The sequence below is a fragment of the Melanostigma gelatinosum genome, assembly GCF_949748355.1.
Source record: "Melanostigma gelatinosum genome assembly, chromosome: 11".
Classification (NCBI taxonomy): Eukaryota; Metazoa; Chordata; class Actinopteri; order Perciformes; family Zoarcidae; genus Melanostigma; species Melanostigma gelatinosum.
In genome coordinates this window covers 27,340,522-27,363,359 of record NC_136644.1, presented here as the reverse complement: position 1 = coordinate 27,363,359, position 22,838 = coordinate 27,340,522, and the positions used below count along the sequence as shown (strand labels likewise).

Genomic DNA, 22,838 nt, shown 5'->3' with positions numbered 1-22,838 from the left:
AGATCTGGATCTGGATCCAAAGATCTGGGTGTGACATGTTGACCCCTGATGATCCAGATCCTCAGACCTTCTGATCTAGACTTTCAGTCTGTTCTAAAGACCCCTGGTCTGTGTGGACCCCCTGAGGAGATGAGGCTTCTCACTTCTTAGAAACCCATTTTAAAGATTTGATGTCATGTTGTCTTGTTACTACTTTACTTTACTTTATTTCACTTTACTTTATTTCACTTTCTTTACTTTATTTCACTTTACTTTATTTCACTTTATTTCACTTTATTTCACTTTACTTTATTTCACTTTACTTTATTTCACTTTACTTTATTTCACTTTAATTTATTTCACTTTAATTTATTTCACTTTAATTTATTTCACTTTAATTTATTTCACTTTACTTTATTTCACTTTACTTTATTTCACTTTACTTTATTTCACTTTACTTTACTTTATTTCACTTTACTTTACTTTATTTCACTTTACTTTATTTCACTTTACTTTATTTCACTTTACTTTACTTTATTTCACTTTACTTTACTTTACTTTATTTCACTTTACTTTACTTTATTTCACTTTACTTTACTTTATTTCACTTTACTTTATTTCACTTTACTTTACTTTATTTCACTTTACTTTATTTCACTTTACTTTATTTCACTTTACTTTATTTCACTTTACTTTATTTCACTTTACTTTACTTTATTTCACTTTACTTTATTTCACTTTACTTTATTTCACTTTACTTTATTTCACTTTACTTTTTTATTTTATTTATTCATTAAATTTTTTGAAATTTGTATTTACTGTACTTTTTCATTTCAACTCATTTATTTATTTGATCTTTTATCTTGAATTATTTTTTCATTTTATTCAATATTATTAATATATATTTTATTTTATTTGATTGCTATTGTTTTATATTTTATGTTTTTAATTTAAATTTCTGAGTTTGTTCTTATCGTATCGATTTATTGTTCTCTTTGTTGTTTTATTGTTATTGATCAAAAGCACTGTTTTAAAGGTGCTATATAAATAAAGTTATTAAGTAATGTCACCTCCCTCCTCTTCCTCCTCCTCCTCCTCTTCCTCCGTTTGAGATGAAACTGATGACTGAATGTATCAAACTCAGAGAGGAAGAAGAGGAAGAAGAGGAAGATGGACACTTACGGGGACTAGCTTCCAGTACCAGCGGTTGGATTGACACTGCCAGTGAGCAAGGCATGACAGAGAACAGAGAAGTCCATGTTAGAAGCTTCAGAGACAACCCGTCATGCGTGTTAGCGTGTGTTAGTGTGTGTTAGCATGTGTTAGCATGTGTTAGCGTGTGTTAGCGTGTGTTAGCGTGTGTTAGTGTGTGTTAGCATGTGTTAGTGTGTGTTAGCATGTGTTAGCGTGTATTAGCATGTGTGTGTGTAAGCATGTGTTAGTGTGTGTTAGCATGTGTTCGTGTGTGTTAGCATGTGTTAGTGTGTGTTAGCATGTATTAGCATGTGTTAGTGTGTGTTAGCATGTGTTAGCATGTATTAGCATGTGTTAGCATGTATTAGCATGTGTTAGCATGTGTTAGCGTGTGTTAGCATGTGTTAGCATGTGTTAGCATGTGTTAGCATGTGTTAGCATGTGTTAGCATGTGTTAGCATGTGTTCGTGTGTGTTAGCATGTGTTCGTGTGTGTTAGCATGTGTTAGTGTGTGTTAGCATGTATTAGCATGTGTTAGGATGTGTTAGCATATATTAGCATGTGTTAGCGTGTGTTTTTACCGTGTCCTGAGCCGTCTGCAGGTCTGTACATGTCTGAGACTTGGTGGGCTCTTCTTCTTCTGTGGTTTCTCTCAACTTCTGGTTCAGCTGCAGGAAGTGAGAAGGATAGGTTTCTTTTTCTGTGAGTTAACGCGGTGATTTTAATAATCCTATTTAATTCTAATAATGATGTTCGTTAACGCTGGCTAGCACGTTTCGTTAGCTTGAAGCTCAGTAACATCAGATAAGTGATGACTTGTTGGGATCATTTTCTATCACCAGTGTTTCTGGGTCGAGTGAATAAAACCAGTGAACCGTTAATCAAACTACAGAAACAAAGGGGATTGTGGGTAGGTAAACTACATAAACAAAGAGGATTGTGGGTAGGTTTGGTGTTCTCACCCTGTTGACCCAGAAGAGCAAAGCGTTCTCCCACGGAGCCCCGACGCCCATCTGCTCCGCCTCCGCCGCCATCGTCACGCTGCCCACCGCCTCTCTGGCCGCCAGCGTCATCAGGGCGTCGATCAGGGCGAGGTGGGCCTTCTGCAAGACGACACGATTTAACGCACCACATTTCACCCAGGACAGCAAAGATGTACTCCACGACAAAAAAGACTATTTTATTTTATTTAGTAAATTCTTTATTGATTGAAAAAAATAATCATTTCATTTCATCTGATGTCATTTATTTTATTTTTATTTATTTTATTTTTATTTATTTATTTATTTTATTTTTAATTTTAATACATATTTGTGAAGTCTTTGTTCTTATATTTTTTTACATTAATATTTTCTACTTTACAAGGTAAAACTGCGAAATATCACTTTATTTCCTCTTCCTCTTCCTCCTCTCATCCCTCCTTTGTTCCCTTCCTTTCCTTGTTCCAATTCAAAAAAATGTATTCAAACTAAAAAACAAGTTATATTGTATTCAATTATTTTGTATGATAATATCATTTTAAAACAATATATATTACATAATTTATATATTATAATTATAATTCTGATATATAAATGATATTGATAATAAATAACAATAAATATTATTCTGGAATTGTTTTGAGTCGTTTTTTCACTTTCATTGATATTTTTCCGTTTCAATCTTTTTGATCACATTCAGATGGTATTTCTTTCAGAGAAGATTAAAGGTGGTATTTCTTTCAGAGAAGATTAAAGGTGGTATTTCTTTCAGAGAAGATTAAAGGTGGTATTTCTTTCAGAGAAGATTAAAGGTGGTATTGGCTATAATAATATCACAGACTTAGTAAAGGGGCCGGAGGCACTAAGAAGCACAGACTCACCGTCTTGATGGGGATGAAGCTGAGGTCGTCCTCGGAGACGTCTCCGTCCTGGACCTTCGGAGTTAACCCTTTCTTCATGAGGAGCTGCAGCAGAGCCGAGTTGTCTGCCGGGGGCCCCTGCGCCGCCGGCAGAGAGACCCCGTGCGCCTGAGCCAGCAGTGCCTGAGCTCTGCAGTAGCTCTGCGGCGAGAGGAGCAGCGTGGAGACGGCCGGCTTCAGGTGCTCCTGTTCATACTGGTCCTTGTAGAGCGGCTCCCGGAGCTCCACCGGGACGTTTTCTGCAGGAAAAGAGGGAGAGAGCTTTTTAAGACCGAGTGGAAGAAGAGGACGTAGTGACGTCTCTCAGTGGTTTGTGGACGATTTGAAGCCTCCAGTTCGGCATTGTGGCCGTCGCCATCTTGTTTTTTTTGCAACCAGTTAACAGGAAGTGACCACATCTGGGCTGAGGAGGAGTGACATAGAGACGTCTAGTAGAGACCTGTCAATCACGTGTAGCCCCGCCCTAAAGCATCCCCTGCTTTATGGTCTGTGTGACTCTAAATGGACCATAATGTACTAAATGAACATCATGCTGTATTGAAGAAGACTTGAAACTAGAGATTGAGACATAAACTCATGTTTACAATGTTTACTGAGGGAATAAATCAAGAGAGAAGTAGAGTCATTTTCTATAGACTTCTATACAACCAGAGGAGTCGCCCCCTGGTGGACACTAGAGAGAATGCAGCTTTAACACGTGAAGCTTTGGAGAACCGGAGGTCGTCTCCTGGTTCACATGTTCCCTAAAGAATGAATCCTGTGTCTTTCCTCTCGCACCAGCAGCTTGTTGACATTTCTATTTCATATTGAGTGAAACCAGCACATCTTCTGGAGGGATTGCTTTGACATGTAAGACACATTGATGGTGCCCAGAGGATCGACCCGTCTGTTCATCAGGCTCCGACTTTAGAGCTAATTAGCACATGTTAGCATGCTAACACATTAGCATGCTAACATGTTAGAGGAGAGAAGTCAAAGATGATACTGGATGAAAGTGGAGAGAAGTTCTCTTCTCTCACTGTGACAGGAAGTGACAGCGTCTGAGAAGATAATGTCATCGTCTGCATGAACACACAGAGAGTGTGTGTGTGTGTGTGTGTGGACACACACTCCTCTGGCTGACCCATATTCTGTCTCGGGGGGGAAGGATGATCCTGGAGAGGAGTCTTCATCTCGAGCTGTGACTCGTAGTGAGAACGGATCTACTTTATGTAACTGGAACTCCTTCTCCCCATCCGGAGGATCACTCCACTGCAGTGTGACACACTGTACATCTACTCATGACTTATTATATTATTATTATATTCTATTATATTATTATTATATTATATTATAATATTATTATATTAGTATTATATTAGTATTATTATATTATATTAGTATTATATTATATTATTATTATATTATATTATTATATTATTATTATTATATTATATTATTATTATTATATTATTATATTATATTATTATATTATATTATTATATTATTATTATATTATATTAGTATTATATTATATTATTATTATATTATATTATTATTATTATATTATATTATTATATTATTATATTATTATATTATATTATTATATTATTATTATTATTATATTATATTAGTATTATATTATTATTATTATATGATCCTGATGATGAACTTCTGTAGGAGCTGTACAGCTGAAAGCAGTCACGCTGATGACTTCAAACCACGAGGACAGGTAGGGAGTGAGGGAGGAGGAGGTAAGGAAAGAAGAGAACACCAGGGTAGGGAGTGAGGGAGGAGGAGGTAAGGAAAGAAGAGAACACCAGGGTAGGGAGTGAGGGAGGAGGAGGTAAGGAAAGAAGAGAACACCAGGGTAGGGAGTGAGGGAGGAGGAGGTAAGGAAAGAAGAGAACACCAGGGTAGGGAGTGAGGGAGGAGGAGGTAAGGAAAGAAGAGAACACCAGGGTAGGGAGTGAGGGAGGAGGAGGTAAGGAAAGAAGAGAACACCAGGGTAGGGAGTGAGGGAGGAGGAGGTAAGGAAAGAAGAGAACACCAGGGTAGGGAGTGAGGGAGGAGGAGGTAAGGAAAGAAGAGAACACCAGGGTAGGGAGTGAGGGAGGAGGAGGTAAGGAAAGAAGAGAACACCAGGGTAGGGAGTGAGGGAGGAGGAGGTAAGGAAAGAAGAGAACACCAGGGTAGGGAGTGAGGGAGGAGGAGGTAAGGAAACAAGAGAACACCAGGGTAGGGAGTGAGGGAGGAGGAGGTAAGGAAAGAAGAGAACACCAGGGTAGGGAGTGAGGGAGGAGGAGGTAAGGAAACAAGAGAACACCAGGGTAGGGAGTGAGGGAGGAGGAGGTAAGGAGACAAGAGAACACCAGGGTAGGGAGTGAGGGAGGAGGAGGTAAGGAAACAAGAGAACACCAGGGTAGGGATTTTTTGCAGTATCTGCAGTATTCATTTGATGTATTTATCTGCAGTATTCATTTGATGTATTTATCTGCAGTATTCATTTGATGTATTTATCTGCAGTATTCATTTGATGTATTTATCTGCAGTATTCATTTGATGTATTTATCTGCAGTATTCATTTGATGTATTTATCTGCAGTATTCATTTGATGTATTTATCTGCAGTATTCATTTGATGTATTTATCTGCAGTATTCATTTGATGTATTATTATTGATCCTTTAAGAGGAGCTCACTCTGACTCTATTGTCTGAACAGACCTACATGTCACCTTCACTCTGATGACGCGCACGCGCTGCAGCACCAGCGTGCGCGCGTAACACTGACACAGATCCTGGGTCGTTTACATCCGGCCCTCCGCGCGCTGCGTTCAGCTTCTTTTGTTGCACGGCAGCGACCCTCAGCCTCCACTACACCACCATGCACCGCTCTCCGCCTCACGAGCCGCCTCACAGCCCTCCTGCTCGGTGACGCGGCGCGTCTGCAGCGGTACACCGGGAGGAGACGGGCGGGTTAACGGAGAGGAGGAGGATGAAGATGCGGTCTAACTCATGCATGTAGAAGCTTACAGCGGTCTGAATGATGGAGCGCCCCACCCAACAGAAGACCGGAGACCGGAGAGGCTTTACCTGCAGAGCCGTACGACTTCGACAGCAGCCACCGGACGCTCGCGCGGATCTTGGCCCGGTTGAAGTCGTACCGGTCCAGCGGCTTGATCTCCGGCACCGAGAAGGTCTTCTTCATCATCACCGCGCTGGGAGAGTCCACCATGGCCGCGCTGCACGGAGGACACGGAGGACACGGAGGCACCGGGAGACTGAGAGGAGAGAGGAGGGGGGAGAGAAGAGAGAGGAGGGGGGAGAGAAGAGGGAGGAGAGAAGAGGGAGGAGAGAGGAGAGAGGAGGGGGGAGAGAGGAGAGAAGAGGGAGGAGAGAGAAGAGAGGGGGAGGAGGGAGGAGAGAGGAGAGAGGACGAACCCTGTGATAAGGAGAAACACTGGTGGAGCATCATCGTTGTAACGCGGTGATTTTACAACCGTGTCTGAATGTTATGAATTCATAAAATAAAATCCTCACTTCAGAAACAGACCTGATCACCTGATCGATGACCTGTGAATACCCCCCCCCCCTCACAGAGGCCCCGCCCCCTGCCATTTGAGCAAGGCAGCAGTTGCTCCAGCAGGTCCATAAAGTCCGTCACAGGCAGCAGTGACGTCATGTCGTTCACGAAACAAACGAGTGAATAAAGAACAGACGACACGTCCTCTCATCTTTGGATCGGATTCCTTTCTAATGATTCAGAATCATTTGTTCTATGAAACCTAAAAAAATCTGATTGAAATATAATTTAATGTATAAAATATAGATTCTTCTTGACAAACAATGTTCATACTTCATAGTTCTGCATCATTGATCAGCTGATGCTTTTCTCTGACGGGTCAGATGTAACTTTGTTTCTTAAAAGAAGTCAAATAAACTGAAACGCTCAAATGATTTTTAGTTCAATAAAATACTCACCGACAGAAACACAGCAGCTGAAGAGACTTTAAAGTCATAATACATAATATATTACATATTATATATTATGTGTGCGTAACAGGAAACCCACATCAACTTGTTTGAAAGTCTTTTGTTCAGATGTAAAAAGTTGTTTTTGCAGAAAAATAATGAATCAACTCGCTAAACTTTATTCTAATGTGATGGAAGCAGGAGGCAGGAGGCAGGAGGCAGGAGGTAGGAAGCAGGAGGCAGGAAGCAGGAGGCAGGAAGCAGGAGGCAGGAAGCAGGAGGCAGGAAGTAGGAAGCAGGAGGCAGGAGGCAGGAGGTAGGAGGCAGGAGGCAGGAGGTAGGAAGCAGGAGGCGGGTTAATGCTCATGAAAGTCTCAGTCTGCAACATTTGTAATGAAATGAATAAATCTCTGAAGGTCACTCCATGTGGATCTCTGGTCCTCTGATGAAAGTATTGCAGTATTTATATATTTGCAGTATTACATATTCTGAGGAGACAATCCTGGTTCTTAACAGTACGAAATGAAACGCTGCTCATAATTCAGAACCGGGACTGAACCCTGAAGGATTTCAGGTTCAACACAGAACCAAAGCTGCAGAAACAGAAACGCTTCATCTCCTCCGACAGATTAAAGACCAGCAGAACGTCAACGTGTGTCAACGGGTTTAACTCCAGACCACCAGGGGGCTCCAGACCACCACGGGGCTCCAGACCACCAGGGGGCTCCAGACCACCAGAGGGCTCCAGACCACCTACTGAGTCCAAACCATCTGACGTCAAAGAGATCACGAATCAATGAAAGGAGAATAAAGAAATGAATCAATGAATGAGATGTATTAGAAGTAAACATCCGCAGCGCAGCATCCGCTCTGCTGAGAAGGTGATTGGCTGCAATCTGCCGTCCCTCCAGGACTCGTTCACTTCAAGGACCCTGAAGGACCAAGACCTCCATCAGGACCAAGACCTCACACCACATGAACAGTTTCTTCCTGTCTGTGGTCTGGCTCATCAAAGACCAGGACAACCTCCTGCACATCCTTCATATTGAAACACACTCGACACTAACGTGACACTGATTACAGTCCTGCTGTCTGTGTGCAATTCTTTTGTAAATGTTCATGTTTCCGTTTCTTGCACGGTGCAGATTGTCGCTGATCGTTTCACGTTATGATGAACTCCTTTATGTGCAAACGTCCTCGGAAATCAACGGTTGTGATTCTGAACGCCTGGAGTCAGCTGACGGGCGCTACCCAACAAGAAACACAAGAAGAAGAGCAACCTGCCACTCAACAAACTGAACCTGAGGACGGAGAGGAGTTCCCAGGAGGTCTCCAACGGAGGAGGAGGGAGGAGCTTAGGATGAAGAGGGAGGAGCTTAGGCGAGCCGATGAAGAGGACATTTCTCTCCATCAGTGATGGAACCACAAGAGACCGAGAGCTTCTAACAGAGTTTTAATTAATGTGGTCCGAGTCTCTGAACGCTGATCATCATGAAGGAAACGAGGCGTTACATGAACATCCTGATATGAATATTAATATCAGTGACGCTGCTGTCAATGAGCTGAGCAAACGTCTACAGCTTTACATCTCCATCAGCTGAGAGACGGAAACAAGCGTTTAACAAAATAAAATAAAAGCCTGGAGCTTCTGTTGCATTCTGGGAACAAAGTGGATCTGATCAGCGTCATAAACACGTCATCCAATGGATGCTTTATTAATGGTAATAAAGCATTAATAAACATCTGTTCAATGTGTTTATGATCACACATCAAATAACATTTATATTCATAATAATCATACGACTGATGAATAAAATGATCTTTCAGACATCTACAACCTTCAGTCCGTCAGAGTCCACAACTGGTTTCCATCAGAAGGGGGTCTGGACCTGGATCCTCTGGACCTCACTGGGAGGACCGGGGTGGACAAAATAACAGACCCACAGACGAGCGCCGTCAGACCGCTTTGTCTCAGACACACAAGTCCATCGAGAGGACGAGACCACGAGACAGACTGAGACTCGGTCTTGTTGCTGCTGTCCCTCAGGGTGTCTGTCTTTCAATCAGAGGAGACGTCCTCCGCTCTTACAACACAGTTTGTCTTCAAAGAATAAAGACTTTGGGACACGTCGTCTCTCAGTGCGTCTTCGTGTCTCCGATGGTTCGAGTCCCCGTCAGGTCTCTGAGGCGGTGACGTCCTCCGAGCCGCTGCAGATGAGAGGCGTCCCGTTGGTCCCGTCCGTCGGCTCGGCGGCCCGAGACTTAAAGTTCTACAGACGAGAGAGGCGGAGAGACGGACGAGAAGGTGAGGACAGAGGAGGAACCGGAGGGACACCGGAGGGACACCGGAGGGACACCGGAGGGACACCGGAGGGACGGAGGATTAGACAGGAAGAAACAGGAAGTGGAGAGAGGAAGGAGAGACATGAGTTAGTCGGGATCAGAGCGGCGAAGAGGAGACGCCGGTCTGATGGACACAAAGACGCAGAAGCTGATCTCACTTCATGCATTTATTCATTTCACAACGTTGGTACCAAAACAAACAGGATTCATGAAAATGTGGAGTTTTATTTAAAGAACGTCTCTCACGTCACTGTCACCAGTGTGTGTGTGTCTCACACACACACACACACACACACACACACACACACACACACACACACACACACACACACACACACACACACACACACACACACACACACACACACACACACACACACACACACACACACACACACACCAGAGGAAATGTGGCTCACATCTGGACCGCTTCAGGACGAGACCACCAGAGCGTGAAGGGACGCTCACACATTTTAGATTTTAACGAGAGAGAGTCATCACACGAAGAACCACGAACGGCCAATCAGAGACGAGCTCATTCTGCTCTCTGATTGGCTGAAATAGCGACATCAGGAAATAAACGTCTTTTCTCTCAGCGTCTCACGCATCTATAAGAGTGTTGTGTAACATGATCGTGTGTGTGTGTGACAGATGGATCATTTCCATCATGTCTTATTAGAATCAAAAAAGTCAAAATGACAGACTTAACAAACCTGTCACACAACAAGGAACCGACTCACATGACGAACGATAGATTTATGAATATTTGGCTTTTATTATGCGCGGATGAAACCTTGAGAACAGGAAGTGCAGCTTTATAGATCATATGAATGTTTAGAGGCGACAGGACGTCTCTTATAGAACATGGTGTTAAAACGAGTCTCACAGAAGCTGTGAAGTCATAAATCATCAACATGCATCAACCAATCAGCTCTGTGGACGATCAATGTGTTACAGAACAACCGTCAGGCTAGTTTGGTTTCAACTGATTTAGAACCGCAGCCACAGAGCTTTTATTGTGAAAGGGTCGCTGTGAGAGAACCAGGACTGATTTACTCCAATAATCAATTGATTGATCAATTAGTAGTTTGATCCATAAAATGTCAGAAAGACGTTTATTCAGAATATAAACTTTTAAGAATTTGGACTTTTCAAACTTATTAAAAACAGCAGAATAATTTGATAGTTAACGAATCAATTAATTGATGAAGCCGATTGTTTTCACAACTTCACATGATAATTAACGACGCCCCCCCGGTGCCGACGGCCCCCCCGGTGCCGGCGCTCAGTACCTCTTGCTCCATGTTGGTGTTGAAGTGAACCCCCGAGCTGCTCTGGTCTCCGCGCCGCCGCCGGCACACGTAGCACAGGATCTCCTTGAAGGTCCTCCTCATGTCCTGGTCCCTGAAGGAGTAGATGATCGGGTTCACGAAGGAGTTGCACTCGGCCAGAACCAGGAAGTACTTCTCAAACTTCAGCACGGTGCAGCTTTCACAGCCCAGACCGTCCAGCAGCAGAATCACCAGACCGGGGGTCCAGCACAGCACGAAGCAGCCTGGGGGGGGGGGGGGGGAAGAGTGAGAGAAAGAGTGAGAGAGTGAAAGAGAGCGAGAGCGAGAAAGAGTGTGAGAGTGAGAGAGTGAGAGAGAGAGAGAAAGAGTGAGAGAGTGTAAGAGAGCGAGAGCGAGAAAGAGTGTGAGAGTGAGAGAGAGAGAGTGAGAGAGTGAAAGAGTGAGAGAGAAAGAGAGTGAGAGAGAGAGTGAGAGAGAGAGCGAGAGAGAGAAAGAGAGTGAGAAAGAGAGAGAAAGAGAGTGAGAGAGAGTGAGAGAGAGAGAAAGAGAGTGAGAGTGAGAGAGAGGAGAGAGAAAGAGTGAGAGAGAAAGAGAGAGGAGAGAGAAAGAGAGTGAGAGAGAGAGAGAAAGAGAGAGAGAAAGAGAGTGAGAGAGAGAAAGAGAGCGAGAGTGAGAGAGAGAGAGAAAGAGTGAGAGAGTGTAAGAGATCGAGAGCGAGAAAGAGTGTGAGAGTGAGAGAGTGAGAGAGAGAGAGAAAGAGTGAGAGAGTGTAAGAGAGCGAGAGCGAGAAAGAGTGTGAGAGTGAGAGAGTGAGAGAGTGAAAGAGTGAGAGAGAAAGAGAGTGAGAGAGAGAGTGAGAGAGCGAGCGAGAGAGAGAAAGAGAGTGAGAAAGAGAGAGAAAGAGAGTGAGAGAGAGAGAAAGAGAGTGAGAGTGAGAGAGAGGAGAGAGAAAGAGTGAGAGAGAAAGAGAGTGAGAGAGAGGAGAGAGAAAGAGAGTGAGAGAGAGAGAGAGAAAGAGAGAGAGAAAGAGAGAGAGAAAGAGAGTGAGAGAGAGAACGAGAGAGAGAAAGAGAGTGAGAGAGAGAACGAGAGAGAAAGAGAGTGTGAGAGAAAGAGTGAGAGAGAGAGAGAGCGTCACCGTGACATTGAACACAGCAGTCATGCTTCCTCTCTAAAAGGTGAACGAGGTTTTTTCTCATTATGAAAAAGAAGAAGAAAATAAAACACAAAAAAAGGCAAAATAAGCATAAAAATATAAATATCTAATGTGCAACAAAATAAATCTTTCATGATAACAAATCATTTCCTGTTTGGGTTTTTAAGTGTTAGCCGAGATCATGATGCTTAAAAATAAAATATATATATTATTTATATGTCACATTTAATTTAAAGAGCAACTTTCAAACATTCAAGGTTTTTAACTAAAGTCATTGAATGTCTGTCGTCATATTTCATGAGGTATTAAAAGTGTTATTGTTGTGTAACTGTAACCTCTGGTGCTGTTCGATCGTTTTACTGTTACGCAACATTCACTGAGCCAAAGTCCTTTTATGCGTAACGAACTATAATAAACACATTATTCTATCGGTCCTCTTTGGTGTTTTAGTGAGAGAAACGTTGTTATTCTTGTATGTAAACAAATATTCTTTATTGAGCTTCTAAAGCACCGATAGCAGAAGCGATAACTCTGGAGCTCACCAGCACTAACCAGAGGACGCGTTCTATACCGGCCTTCAGTGCCGTCCTGCAGCTGAGCCTCCTGACGACCTCATGATGGAGCCACAGATACGGGCAGCATGCGTTTCTATTGGTGTAACAAGACACGTATTCATATTGAACCGTTCAGCACGAGGCTTACGAACCGAACAATACGTTTGAATAGTACGAGTGCGTTTGCGTTGGAATAATACAGAATGATACGTGCATGATGCTTAGAAACAGACTGAGCACCGGCCTCAATGCAGCCTTCAACCCACACAGCCACACTATTACACATGAATCAACCAAGAAGATGCTTCAAGCTGGTCCACGCTGCTTTCTCACAGTGCATTAAGTACAGGCACTTGGAGGCAGTGGGCTGGGCTGCTAGCTGTGGGGTTGTTGACCCTTTCTTACGACGTCCAGCTTTTCCTGAACTGTCGTCCTCCAGAAAGATGTCAGTAACTCACAGATCCGTTCCTCCTCCTTCAGCCATTGAGTGTTAAAAAACAAAGCAAAACGCTAAAAATATCATGTCAACATCATAACTTCTTACATATCTTTCAACTTGAACTCTTGCTCCTATTACTAACTTCTGCTAGCTGCTTCAGCGTCACAACAGTCACGCCAGCCCACTGACCAATCACAGCGCACGCTAATGCTGACGTCATTATAGGCCAGCGCGCAGGCTCTGACGTCAGAGAACACGCCCAACATGTCAAACTAGAGATCTGATTGGTTGAACACTGACAATCAACAACATCGTCCCCATTCCCTTAAAGTGCTCATGATGCAGGTGAGAGTCTGCAGGCCTCTGGCTCTGTTCTGCCTAGAGACACAGAGGTGAGATCTGATTGGATGAAAGCTCTACTTAAAACAAGCTGCACTGGAAGCAGAGCAACTGAGGAAGAAGGAGCTGTGCAATGAGAACATGAGATAATGGGGAAATATGTTTATAAATTATAATACATGTAGTGCATTTAAGAACAATTATTAAATTAGAAAATAGATATAACTGTGATTGTGTGTAGGCCAGCAGAGAAGGCCTTGCAGGATCTGATGACCCACCACTGGGACAAACGGATCTTTACTAGTTTAGAACCGGTTCCGTCCTGCAGGGGGCAGCAGAGAGAGAACTTGTGACGACGTTAGAACAGAGTGCTGAAGAATGTGAAGTCTGTACGATCATGTTTCATTATCACAACACTCACAATGGAATGCTCATATCCTCTCACACACACAAACAGTGTGTCATGCATTCTTCAGCTACATTCAAACAAAGTTGAACCCTCACGCGTCCGTCTAAAGCGTGTCAGAACCTCACAGGCTGCTTCCCGTCAGAACACGCTCAGGGTTTTATTACTCGGATGCTCTGTTGCCAAGCAACGGCAGAAAGAAGTGCAACATTATTAGAAAAGACAAAAAGAGCAGAGGAGTGTGTATGTGCGTCTCCTCCTCACCCAGGATCATGGAGACGGTCTTCATCAGGTTGAACACCGTCTCTCTGTACCTCATCTGACTCGTGTGCTGAGACATCTGCTTGCTCTTGTGTCTGACGTAGAGGAAGATGCGGGTGTAGACGGCCACCATGACGGAGAAGGTCAGCAGGTTGAGGACGCCCCAGAACACCAGGTAGCTGCGGCTGTACAGCGGCGCCATGGTGGAGCAGTCGTTCAGGTCGCACAGGCAGTGCCAGCCCATGGTGGGCACCAGACCCATGAGGATGGCCACCAGCCAGATGACGATCATGATGACGAAGACGCGCCGGGTGCTCATCTTGCTGTGCAGCTGCATGTTGAAGATGGTTTGGTGGCGCTCCACGGCCACGGCCAGCAGGTTGAGGACGGAGGCCGTCAGGCTGGTGTCAATCAGACCCTGACGCACAAACCACCGGTACTTGGTCAGCTTGATGGTCCAGGGACCGGTGTGGAACATCAGGTGGAGGTAGGAGACACCTGCAGGAGGAAACAAACACGGCATCACTAACGTAGTGTAAATAAAGTTTACCGTCAATATCAGAGTGTAAATAAAGTTCACCGTTAACATCAGAGTGTAAATAAAGTTCACCGTTAACATCAGAGTGTAAATAAAGTTCACCGTTAACATCAGAGTGTAAATAAAGTTTATCGTTAACCATCAGAGTGTAAATAAAGTTTACCGTTAACATCAGAGTGTAAATAAAGTTTACCGTTAACATCAGAGTGTAAATAAAGTTCACCGTTAACATCAGAGTGTAAATAAAGTTCACCGTTAACATCAGAGTGTAAATAAAGTTCACCGTTAACATCAGAGTGTAAATAAAGTTTACCGTTAACATCAGAGTGTAAATAAAGTTCACCGTTAACATCAGAGTGTAAATAAAGTTCACCGTTAACATCAGAGTGTAAATAAAGTTCACCGTTAACATCAGAGTGTAAATAAAGTTCACCGTTAACATCAGAGTGTAAATAAAGTTTAATGTTAACATCAGAGTGTAAATAAAGTTCACCGTTAACATCAGAGTGTAAATAAAGTTTACCGTTAACATCAGAGTGTAAATAAAGTTCACCGTTAACATCAGAGTGTAAATAAAGTTTACCGTTAACATCAGAGTGTAAATAATGTGTGTGTGGTGACATGGATATAAAACGGGCGTATCAGTCAGTTCTATGAAAACCTCTGACAGGTTCTACAACTTTACATCGTTTAGTCATTTCAAAGTCGCAGTGAGGAGCTATTCCCTGGTCCTGAACCAGTCTCAGTGTAGTCCTGATCCGCTATATGAACCAGTCTCAGTGTAGTCCTGATCCTCTATCAGACCTCCATCAGTACAGAGACCATCAGAGAGAAGATGGTCTGTTTCTATAGAGTTGTTCTTGATGCTACCGGGTGCCACCGGGTCGGATTCTGATGAAACCAGATGAACTCATGCAGGTTCACCAGAACCTCCTTCAGCTCAGACTCCAGCAGAATCCGGTCCACCGTGGACAGACTCGGATCCAACACAAAGTTAAATAGGGCTAGGGCTTAAAAGGTTAAAAATGATCGATTCACTTCAGCTGATTTAAATTGACACAAAATGATCAGTGAGCTTCCTTCAGCTGAATGAAAGAGCTTAAAACAGGCGTGAACATCCAGCTAGCGTCAGCGTCTGCAGCAGACGTCTGTAAATGAAACGTCACACTTTTTAAATCACCGTCTGAAAGACGCCCTGAAGTTGAGCTGAGCTTTGTGACTGAACTGGCGCAGAACGAAACCGGATCTAAAGGTCCCGGGTCTGTCCGGATCTCACGCGTAGCACCAAATGTAGTGAAAGCGTCGTACCTGAGAAGAGGTCGGCCACAGCCAGGTTACCCAGCAGGTAATAGATGGGGAAGTGGAAGCGTCGGTTCTTTAAAATGGCGGCGATGACCAGGAGGTTGGAGAAGATGACGATGAAGCACACCGCCATGCCCAGAGTGACGATCACGTAGTCGCGGTCGCGCCACAAGATGCTGATGTTCTTGCCGCTCTTCTCGTAGAAGAACCTGACGGAGCGGTTGTAGTAGCATCCCACGGTGTCGTCGGTCTCCGTGTCCATGTTGAGGATCACAGCGGCGCTGCAGACAGGAAGTAGAAGGAGACTGTCTAGGACGCCAGTCGGACTCTGTGGTGGGGAGGAGATCGGCACGCCATCAGAGGGATCCGGAGATCAGTCTGGATCTTCAATCTGTGGAAACATCGAGAGTCAGTTGAAGACATCAGATGACTTCCCTCTGATCAATAAAGACGTTCACGGGATTACAAACATTGTGAGAAGTGATGCAACAGATCCTCAAACTCACGCTTCGGATCAAAAGGAAATTTCCAGAGATCCACGATCACGTTCTAATGCTGCCGATGCTAAGATCGTCGATGATCGTTACAGATCGTTTGTTGTTTTGTTAGCTGGTCTACAAGGATCCATAAATGAAAACACTAAATTCATGTTTCAAAAATCCAGAAGTCCATAATATCGTATCTTTATAATATCGTATCTTCGGTATCTTTATAATATCGTATCTCCGGTATCTTTATAATATCGTATCTCCGGTATCTTTATAATATCGTATCTTTATAATATCGTATCTCCGGTATCTTTATAATATCGTATCTTTATAATATCGTATCTCCGGTATCTTTATAATATCGTATCTTTATAACATCGTATCTCCGGTATCTTTATAATATCGTATCTCCGGTATCTTTATAATATCGTATCTCCGGTATCTTTATAACATCGTATCTCCGGTATCTTTATAATATCGTATCTCCGGTATCTTTATAACATCGTATCTCCGGTATCTTTATAACATCGTATCTCCGGTATCTTTATAATATCGTATCTTCGGTATCTTTATTAGATCGTATCTTCGGTATCTTCATAATATCGTATCTTCGGTATCTTTATTATATCGTATCTTCGGTATCTTTATTAGATCGTATCTTCGGTATCTTCATAATATCGTATCTCCGGTATCTTTATAATCTCCGGTATCTTTATAATATCGTATCTCCGGTATCTTTATAATATCGTATCTCCGGTATCTTTATAATATCGTATCTCCGGTATCTTTATAACATCGTATCTCCGGTATCTTTATAACATCGTATCTCCGGTATCTTTATAATATCGTATCTCCGGTATCTTTATAATATCGTATCTTCGGTATCTTTATTAGATCGTATCTTCGGTATCTTTATTAGATCGTATCTTCGGTATCTTTATTAGATCGTATCTTCGGTATCTTCATAATATCGTATCTTCGGTATCTTTATTATATCGTATCTTCGGTATCTTTATTAGATCGTATCTTCGGTATCTTTATTAGATCGTATCTTCGGTATCTTTATTAGATCGTATCTTCGGTATCTTTATTATATCGTATCTTCGGTATCTTTATTATATCGTATCTTCGGTATCTTTATTATATCGTATCTTCGGTATCTCCATAATATCGTATCTTCGGTATCTTTATTAGATCGTATCTTCGGTATCTTTATTAGATCGTATCTTCGGTATCTTTATTAGATCGTATCTTCGGTATCTTTATTATATCGTATCTTCGGTATCTTTATTATATCGTATCTTCGGTATCTTTATTATATCGTATCTTCGGTATCTTTATTATATCGTATCTCCGGTATCTTTATAATATCGTATCTTCGGTATCTTCATTATATCGTATCTTCGGTATCTTCATAATATCGTATCTTCGGTATCTTCATTATATCGTATCTTCGGTATCTTTATTAGATCGTATCTTCGGTATCTTTATTAGATCGTATCTTCGGTATCTTTATTAGATCGTATCTTCGGTATCTTTATTAGATCGTATCTTCGGTATCTTTATTATATCGTATCTTCGGTATCTTCATAATATCGTATCTTCGGTATCTTCATAATATCGTATCTTCGGTATCTTCATAATATCGTATCTTCGGTATCTTTATTATATCGTATCTTCGGTATCTTTATTATATCGTATCTTCGGTATCTTTATTATATCGTATCTTCGGTATCTTTATTATATCGTATCTTCGGTATCTTTATTATATCGTATCTTCGGTATCTTCATAATATCGTATCTTCGGTATCTTCATAATATCGTATCTTCGGTATCTTTATTATATCGTATCTTCGGTATCTTTATTATATCGTATCTTCGGTATCTTCATAATATCGTATCTTCGGTATCTTCATAATATCGTATCTTCGGTATCTTCATTATATCGTATCTTCGGTATCTTTATTATATCGTATATTCGGTATCTTTATTATATCGTATCTTCGGTATCTTTATAATATCGTATCTTCGGTATCTTTATTATATCGTATCTTCGGTATCTTTAGAACATCGTATCTTCGGTATCTTTATAACATCGTATCTTCGGTATCTTTATAACATCGTATCTTCGGTATCTTCATAATATCGTATCTTCGGTATCTTCATAATATCGTATCTTCGGTATCTTCATAATATCGTATCTTCGGTATCTTCATAATATCGTATCTTCGGTATCTTCATATCGTATCTTCGGTATCTTCATAATATCGTATCTTCGGTATCTTTATAATATCGTATCTTCGGTATCTTTATAATATCGTATCTTCGGTATCTTTATAATATCGTATCTTCGGTATCTTCATAATATCGTATCTTCGGTATCTTTATAATATCGTATCTTCGGTATCTTCATAATATCGTATCTTCGGTATCTTTATAACATCGTATCTTCATTATATCGTATCTTCGGTATCTTTATTATATCGTATCTTCGGTATCTTTATTAGATCGTATCTTCGGTATCTTTATTAGATCGTATCTTCGGTATCTTTATTAGATCGTATCTTCGGTATCTTCATAATATCGTATCTTCGGTATCGTGGGGCCTCAGTGATCCCACCCGCCCCCCCGTCTCTACTTTATTCATCATCGTGAAACATATTTCAGGACTACAGTGTTCGTCCCTGACTTGCTTCTGTAGAATCTTTTCATCCACGTCAGTAAAATGTCGGTGCAGAGCAGCAACACGTCCCAACATGAAGTGTGACGTCACCATCAGAGCTCAGCCTTCACTTCAACTGCCGTGGTGCGTTCAGGGACACGGCGCTCCCTCACTCTTCCTCCTGTTCTCCTGAGAGAAACAGCACAGAGGAGACACACCTCACTATTATACAATCAGCTACGTGTGTGTGTGTGTGTGGTGAGCAGAGAGGAAGTGAGTCGTCGTGTACATTAATAGTTTATCACGTATTGAAACATGAAAACAGGTTTTAGACGCTTTATAGCGATAAACAGACATGCAGACATGAAGAACGTTTGAAATGAAATATTGAACAATGTGTTCATCGTTTTAATGCTGAATCTTTAACATGAGCTTCTGATTTAAATAAAACATTCATAACTAATCCAGATAGAAATGAAGAGTTCTTCCTCACAACTGTGACGAAACTCAACATGGTTTGACTTTCATTCAATGGAAAACTTTATTTATGTTCATAAATTATGAGCAATAAATCTAAAAAGAAGATATTGTAAGTGTGTGTAGGCCTATTCCAGAGAGAGATTTTACACACACACACACACACACACACACACACACACACACACACACACACACACACACACACACACACACACACACACACACACACACACACACACACACACACACACACACACACACACACACACACACACACACACACACACACACACACACACACACACACACACAGTGTGAACCAAACTTGAGAGCATGAAGACGTTTGGAGAACATCCGGAGGTCTTCATGTCACCGGTACTCATTCTAAGAACTGAAAGCAGACGCGCGTGTGTGTGTGTGTGTGTGTGTGTGTGTGTGTGTGTGTGTGTGTGTGTGTGTGCCTCTGCGTGTGTGTGTGTGCGTGCGTGCGTGTGTGTGTCTCTGCGTGTGTGTGCGGCTTCACTGCTCTGCAAACAAAGGAAGTGAAAACACAGCAAAGAACCAGAAGCTGAGAGTTGGAAACTACCGACGACATCAGAGACCGAAGTGTTCCTCTGGTGAGCTGCTGGAGACCAAAACAGAGCTAAAGGAACCAGAACACAGAACCAGAACACAGTCGGTGGTTCCTGTTCCCCCTCAGAACTAGTGAAGGACTGAGCCGCAGCTCGTATGGAGCTCCATCACAACTCATGTCCATTATATTTAGCTCGAGTCTGTGATTCTAGTTCAATAAATCTCGTGCTGATGAAAAGGTTTGTTGTTCAAACTGAATATTGTAAGTTTTGCAGATGATCATAACGTGTGTGTTTGATCATGAATACACAGAAGAAGCTGATAGATTCACGAGGGAGAGGAGAACGGTTCTTTACATTTGGTTCTGAAGGTGAACCCGTTGTTCTGTTGAAGACATCGTCTTCAGTCGAGCTTCTCCCTCCAAAAGACTCGGAGACGACTCGTTCCTTTTGTCCACAACTCAAAGAATTCCACTTTACTGTCAAGAAACGATTGACTTTTAATAAGCGGATGGTTGTAAATAGTTTGTGATTAATTTGATGAAAACAAAGACGTGGCAAGGAATAAGAAGACGAGCTGAAGACTCAACAATGAGCTCCTTCACGATGACGTCATAATGAGCTGAACAGGTTATGAATATTCGATTAGGTTCTGCTGGTAGACACTTCATATAATAAAGGTAATATACAAAGACACATTCATAGCAGAGACGCTGCTCGATCACGCTAAAGTGATCGAGCTCCTCCTGCACATGCTCAGTAGAGACCTGGTAGCTAGCGTTGTTGTCGTCGATGAACTAATAAATGAGACGATTGATATTTTCCTCAACGTTACAAAATATCTCCGTTCACACAAGAAGGTAAAACAACTAAACGACGAAAAGTCAGCGATGCGTCAAACACCAGAGAAGAAGAAGCTTGTTAACAAACAGTGAATGACAGTGAAGAAGAATGTGACTCACAGGTTACTGCACCACGTGGTCCTCTGGTCTACAACACACCAGCTGAACTATTATCTGAACTTACATTAACTCAACATTTCACACTTATCCACAAAGTGTGCAGCTTTTGTCACTGCAGCATCTTTCTGGGCTTCTGGAAGAACATCTCCAGAACCTCTGGAAGAACATCTCCAGAACCTCTGGAAGAACATCTCCAGAACCTCTGGACGAACATCTCCAGATCCTCTGGACAGGAAGTCAGAAGCATCAGAACCATTGACTGAGATCCGCATGCAGCGGGTCTCTGTGCAGCCGCTTAAACGCACGCATACCGCTCTGCTGTCCGCTGGTTGACGTCATATTTCCCGACGCGCGCTCCCTGTCCGCTGGTGGGACTGTGCTCACCTGTGTGTGCGCGTGTGCGTGTGATACAGAGAGCAGAGGTGAATCTAAACGTGCGACATGTGTTTTTCTACGTTTTATATTTTCTACAAGAAAAACAGAATTCATGTAACAAAAGAGTCTAAAAGTGATTTAAAGCAAACAAACCCGGAGCTGATGATGATGAAGATGAAGAATAATCTCTAAATATTCTAATTTAAGAATTCATCGATTTGTAGATTAAAAGCAGATTGTGAAATGTACAGATGTTCATTTTTATGATGTTTTTAGGAGAATAACTGATTGAATATATTGTGTGTATTTCTACGCTTGAAGTATTTAAAGTACTCAGTGAACACGGCGCCGGAGGACTTCAAGTAGCTCAGGTAACTAACACACTCACCACACCTGAGCAGCGCGAGACACACTTCGAACCTCAAACGCCTCATGTGGACCGGGTCTGGAGGAGACCCGGACTACAGAGACGGTTCACTCACTGTTACACTGAAGAACAATATGAACTCACCTTTTCTTTGGGCGTCCGTGAAGGTGTCTCCAGTAAGTCCGGGTCCTGGTTCGAGAACCAACAGACCTGAAGACCGTCCAGGTGGATCAGAACGAAGGGTTTATTGGCTCCGGTTCTGTCGGGGCCCCATTCCTCCGGTTCCTCTCTGTCTGTTCGTCCTCCTCGGTGCTAGAGTCCGTCACCTGCTTCCGGTCTACTTTGAGCGGGTTGTTACCTAAGCGGAGTGATCTGAGCTGTGAGAGAAGAAAAAGGTGCGGCTCGATCCTCCGCCACTGTGTCACTGAGAGGAGGAGGAGGAGGAGCCTACAGGGGCAGCTGCAGCTGCAGCTCCTCCTCCTCCTTCCTCCTTCTTCTTCTTCTTCTTCTTCTTCTTCTTCTCCTTCTCCTTCTCCTCCTTCTCCTCCTCCTCCTCCTCCTCCTCCTCCATTGAAGAGCGACATCATTAAAAAACATCTCTCATGTCGCTGCATCAATAATTATAATTAAACATAATAATAAAATATAATAATAATGAAATATAATAATACTAACAACAAAATACAATAATAATAATAAAATGTAATAATAAAATATAATAATAAAATATAATAATCATAAATAATAATGTGTAATCATAAAACATCTAAAGAGCTCATTATTTTCTCAGTGAACAAAAAGAGTTTCATTAAATATTACAACAGCCAGCCTCTCTGGGACTCGCTCGCAGGCTGAGTCTTTATAAAGTTGTTAAGGAACAAAGGTTCCTCAAACCACCACATTCCAGGAACCTCGTTTGTGGTCCGTGTGGTTTTGAGAATCGGCCGCGCCTGCAGTACAGAGCTGTAGAACGATGCAAGTCCCGTAAAGTCCAAAGTCTCTGGTTGTAGGAGGAACAGCTGCTTGTCGTAGCCCAACCGCCCAGCTCTCCTCAGCAGCAGTCGAGCTGTGTCGAGCCAGCCTGGGCCACAGTCGTAGTCTTTGAGCTGTCTGGAGTCCAAAAGAGGCAAAGTTGGACTGGATGTCAATCAGTCCTTGCGCCCCCTCATCAACAGGGTACAGAGCTGCTGCCCGGACCCAGTCCTCAATCAGAAGAAGAAGGAAGTAGTAGAAGTAGAGGTAGTCGTAGGAGAAGGAATTAGTAGAAGTAGAGGTAGT

At 42.4% G+C, this 22,838-nt stretch overlaps 2 protein-coding genes across 7 annotated transcripts in view; both read right to left on the bottom strand.

The window, feature by feature from the left end:
* LOC306784427 (calmodulin-regulated spectrin-associated protein 3-like) overlaps positions 1 to 6,287 on the bottom strand; it is a gene marked incomplete at its 5' end in the record, with an annotated part of 16,996 nt that extends 10,709 nt beyond the window's left edge. For both annotated transcript variants that reach the window (XM_079278404.1, XM_079278405.1), the window contains 4 exons: positions 1,755 to 1,841; positions 2,136 to 2,276; positions 3,035 to 3,312; positions 6,146 to 6,287. In XM_079278404.1, coding sequence (XP_079134530.1) covers positions 1,755 to 1,841; positions 2,136 to 2,276; positions 3,035 to 3,312; positions 6,146 to 6,287 — 648 coding nt within the window. The remainder of the gene's footprint in view (positions 1 to 1,754; positions 1,842 to 2,135; positions 2,277 to 3,034; positions 3,313 to 6,145) is intronic.
* Positions 6,288 to 8,221: 1,934 nt separating this feature from the next.
* On the bottom strand, positions 8,222 to 21,989 carry lpar2b (lysophosphatidic acid receptor 2b). 5 transcript variants are annotated; one of them, XM_079278422.1, is made up of 6 exons: positions 21,705 to 21,989; positions 18,832 to 18,993; positions 15,661 to 16,045; positions 13,818 to 14,312; positions 10,660 to 10,922; positions 8,222 to 9,294 (listed from the first exon to the last, which is right to left on the bottom strand). In XM_079278422.1, exons 3-6 carry the CDS (start codon positions 15,914 to 15,916, stop codon positions 9,199 to 9,201), a joined length of 1,110 nt encoding a protein of 369 aa, XP_079134548.1. In that variant the 5' UTR covers positions 15,917 to 16,045; positions 18,832 to 18,993; positions 21,705 to 21,989; the 3' UTR covers positions 8,222 to 9,198. The 5 variants fall into 5 exon arrangements, with proteins under 5 accessions (XP_079134548.1, XP_079134547.1, XP_079134549.1 ...); XM_079278421.1 differs by having other exon boundaries at positions 18,836 to 18,993; XM_079278423.1 differs by having other exon boundaries at positions 18,916 to 18,993.
* Between the last annotated feature and the right edge of the window lie 849 nt (positions 21,990 to 22,838).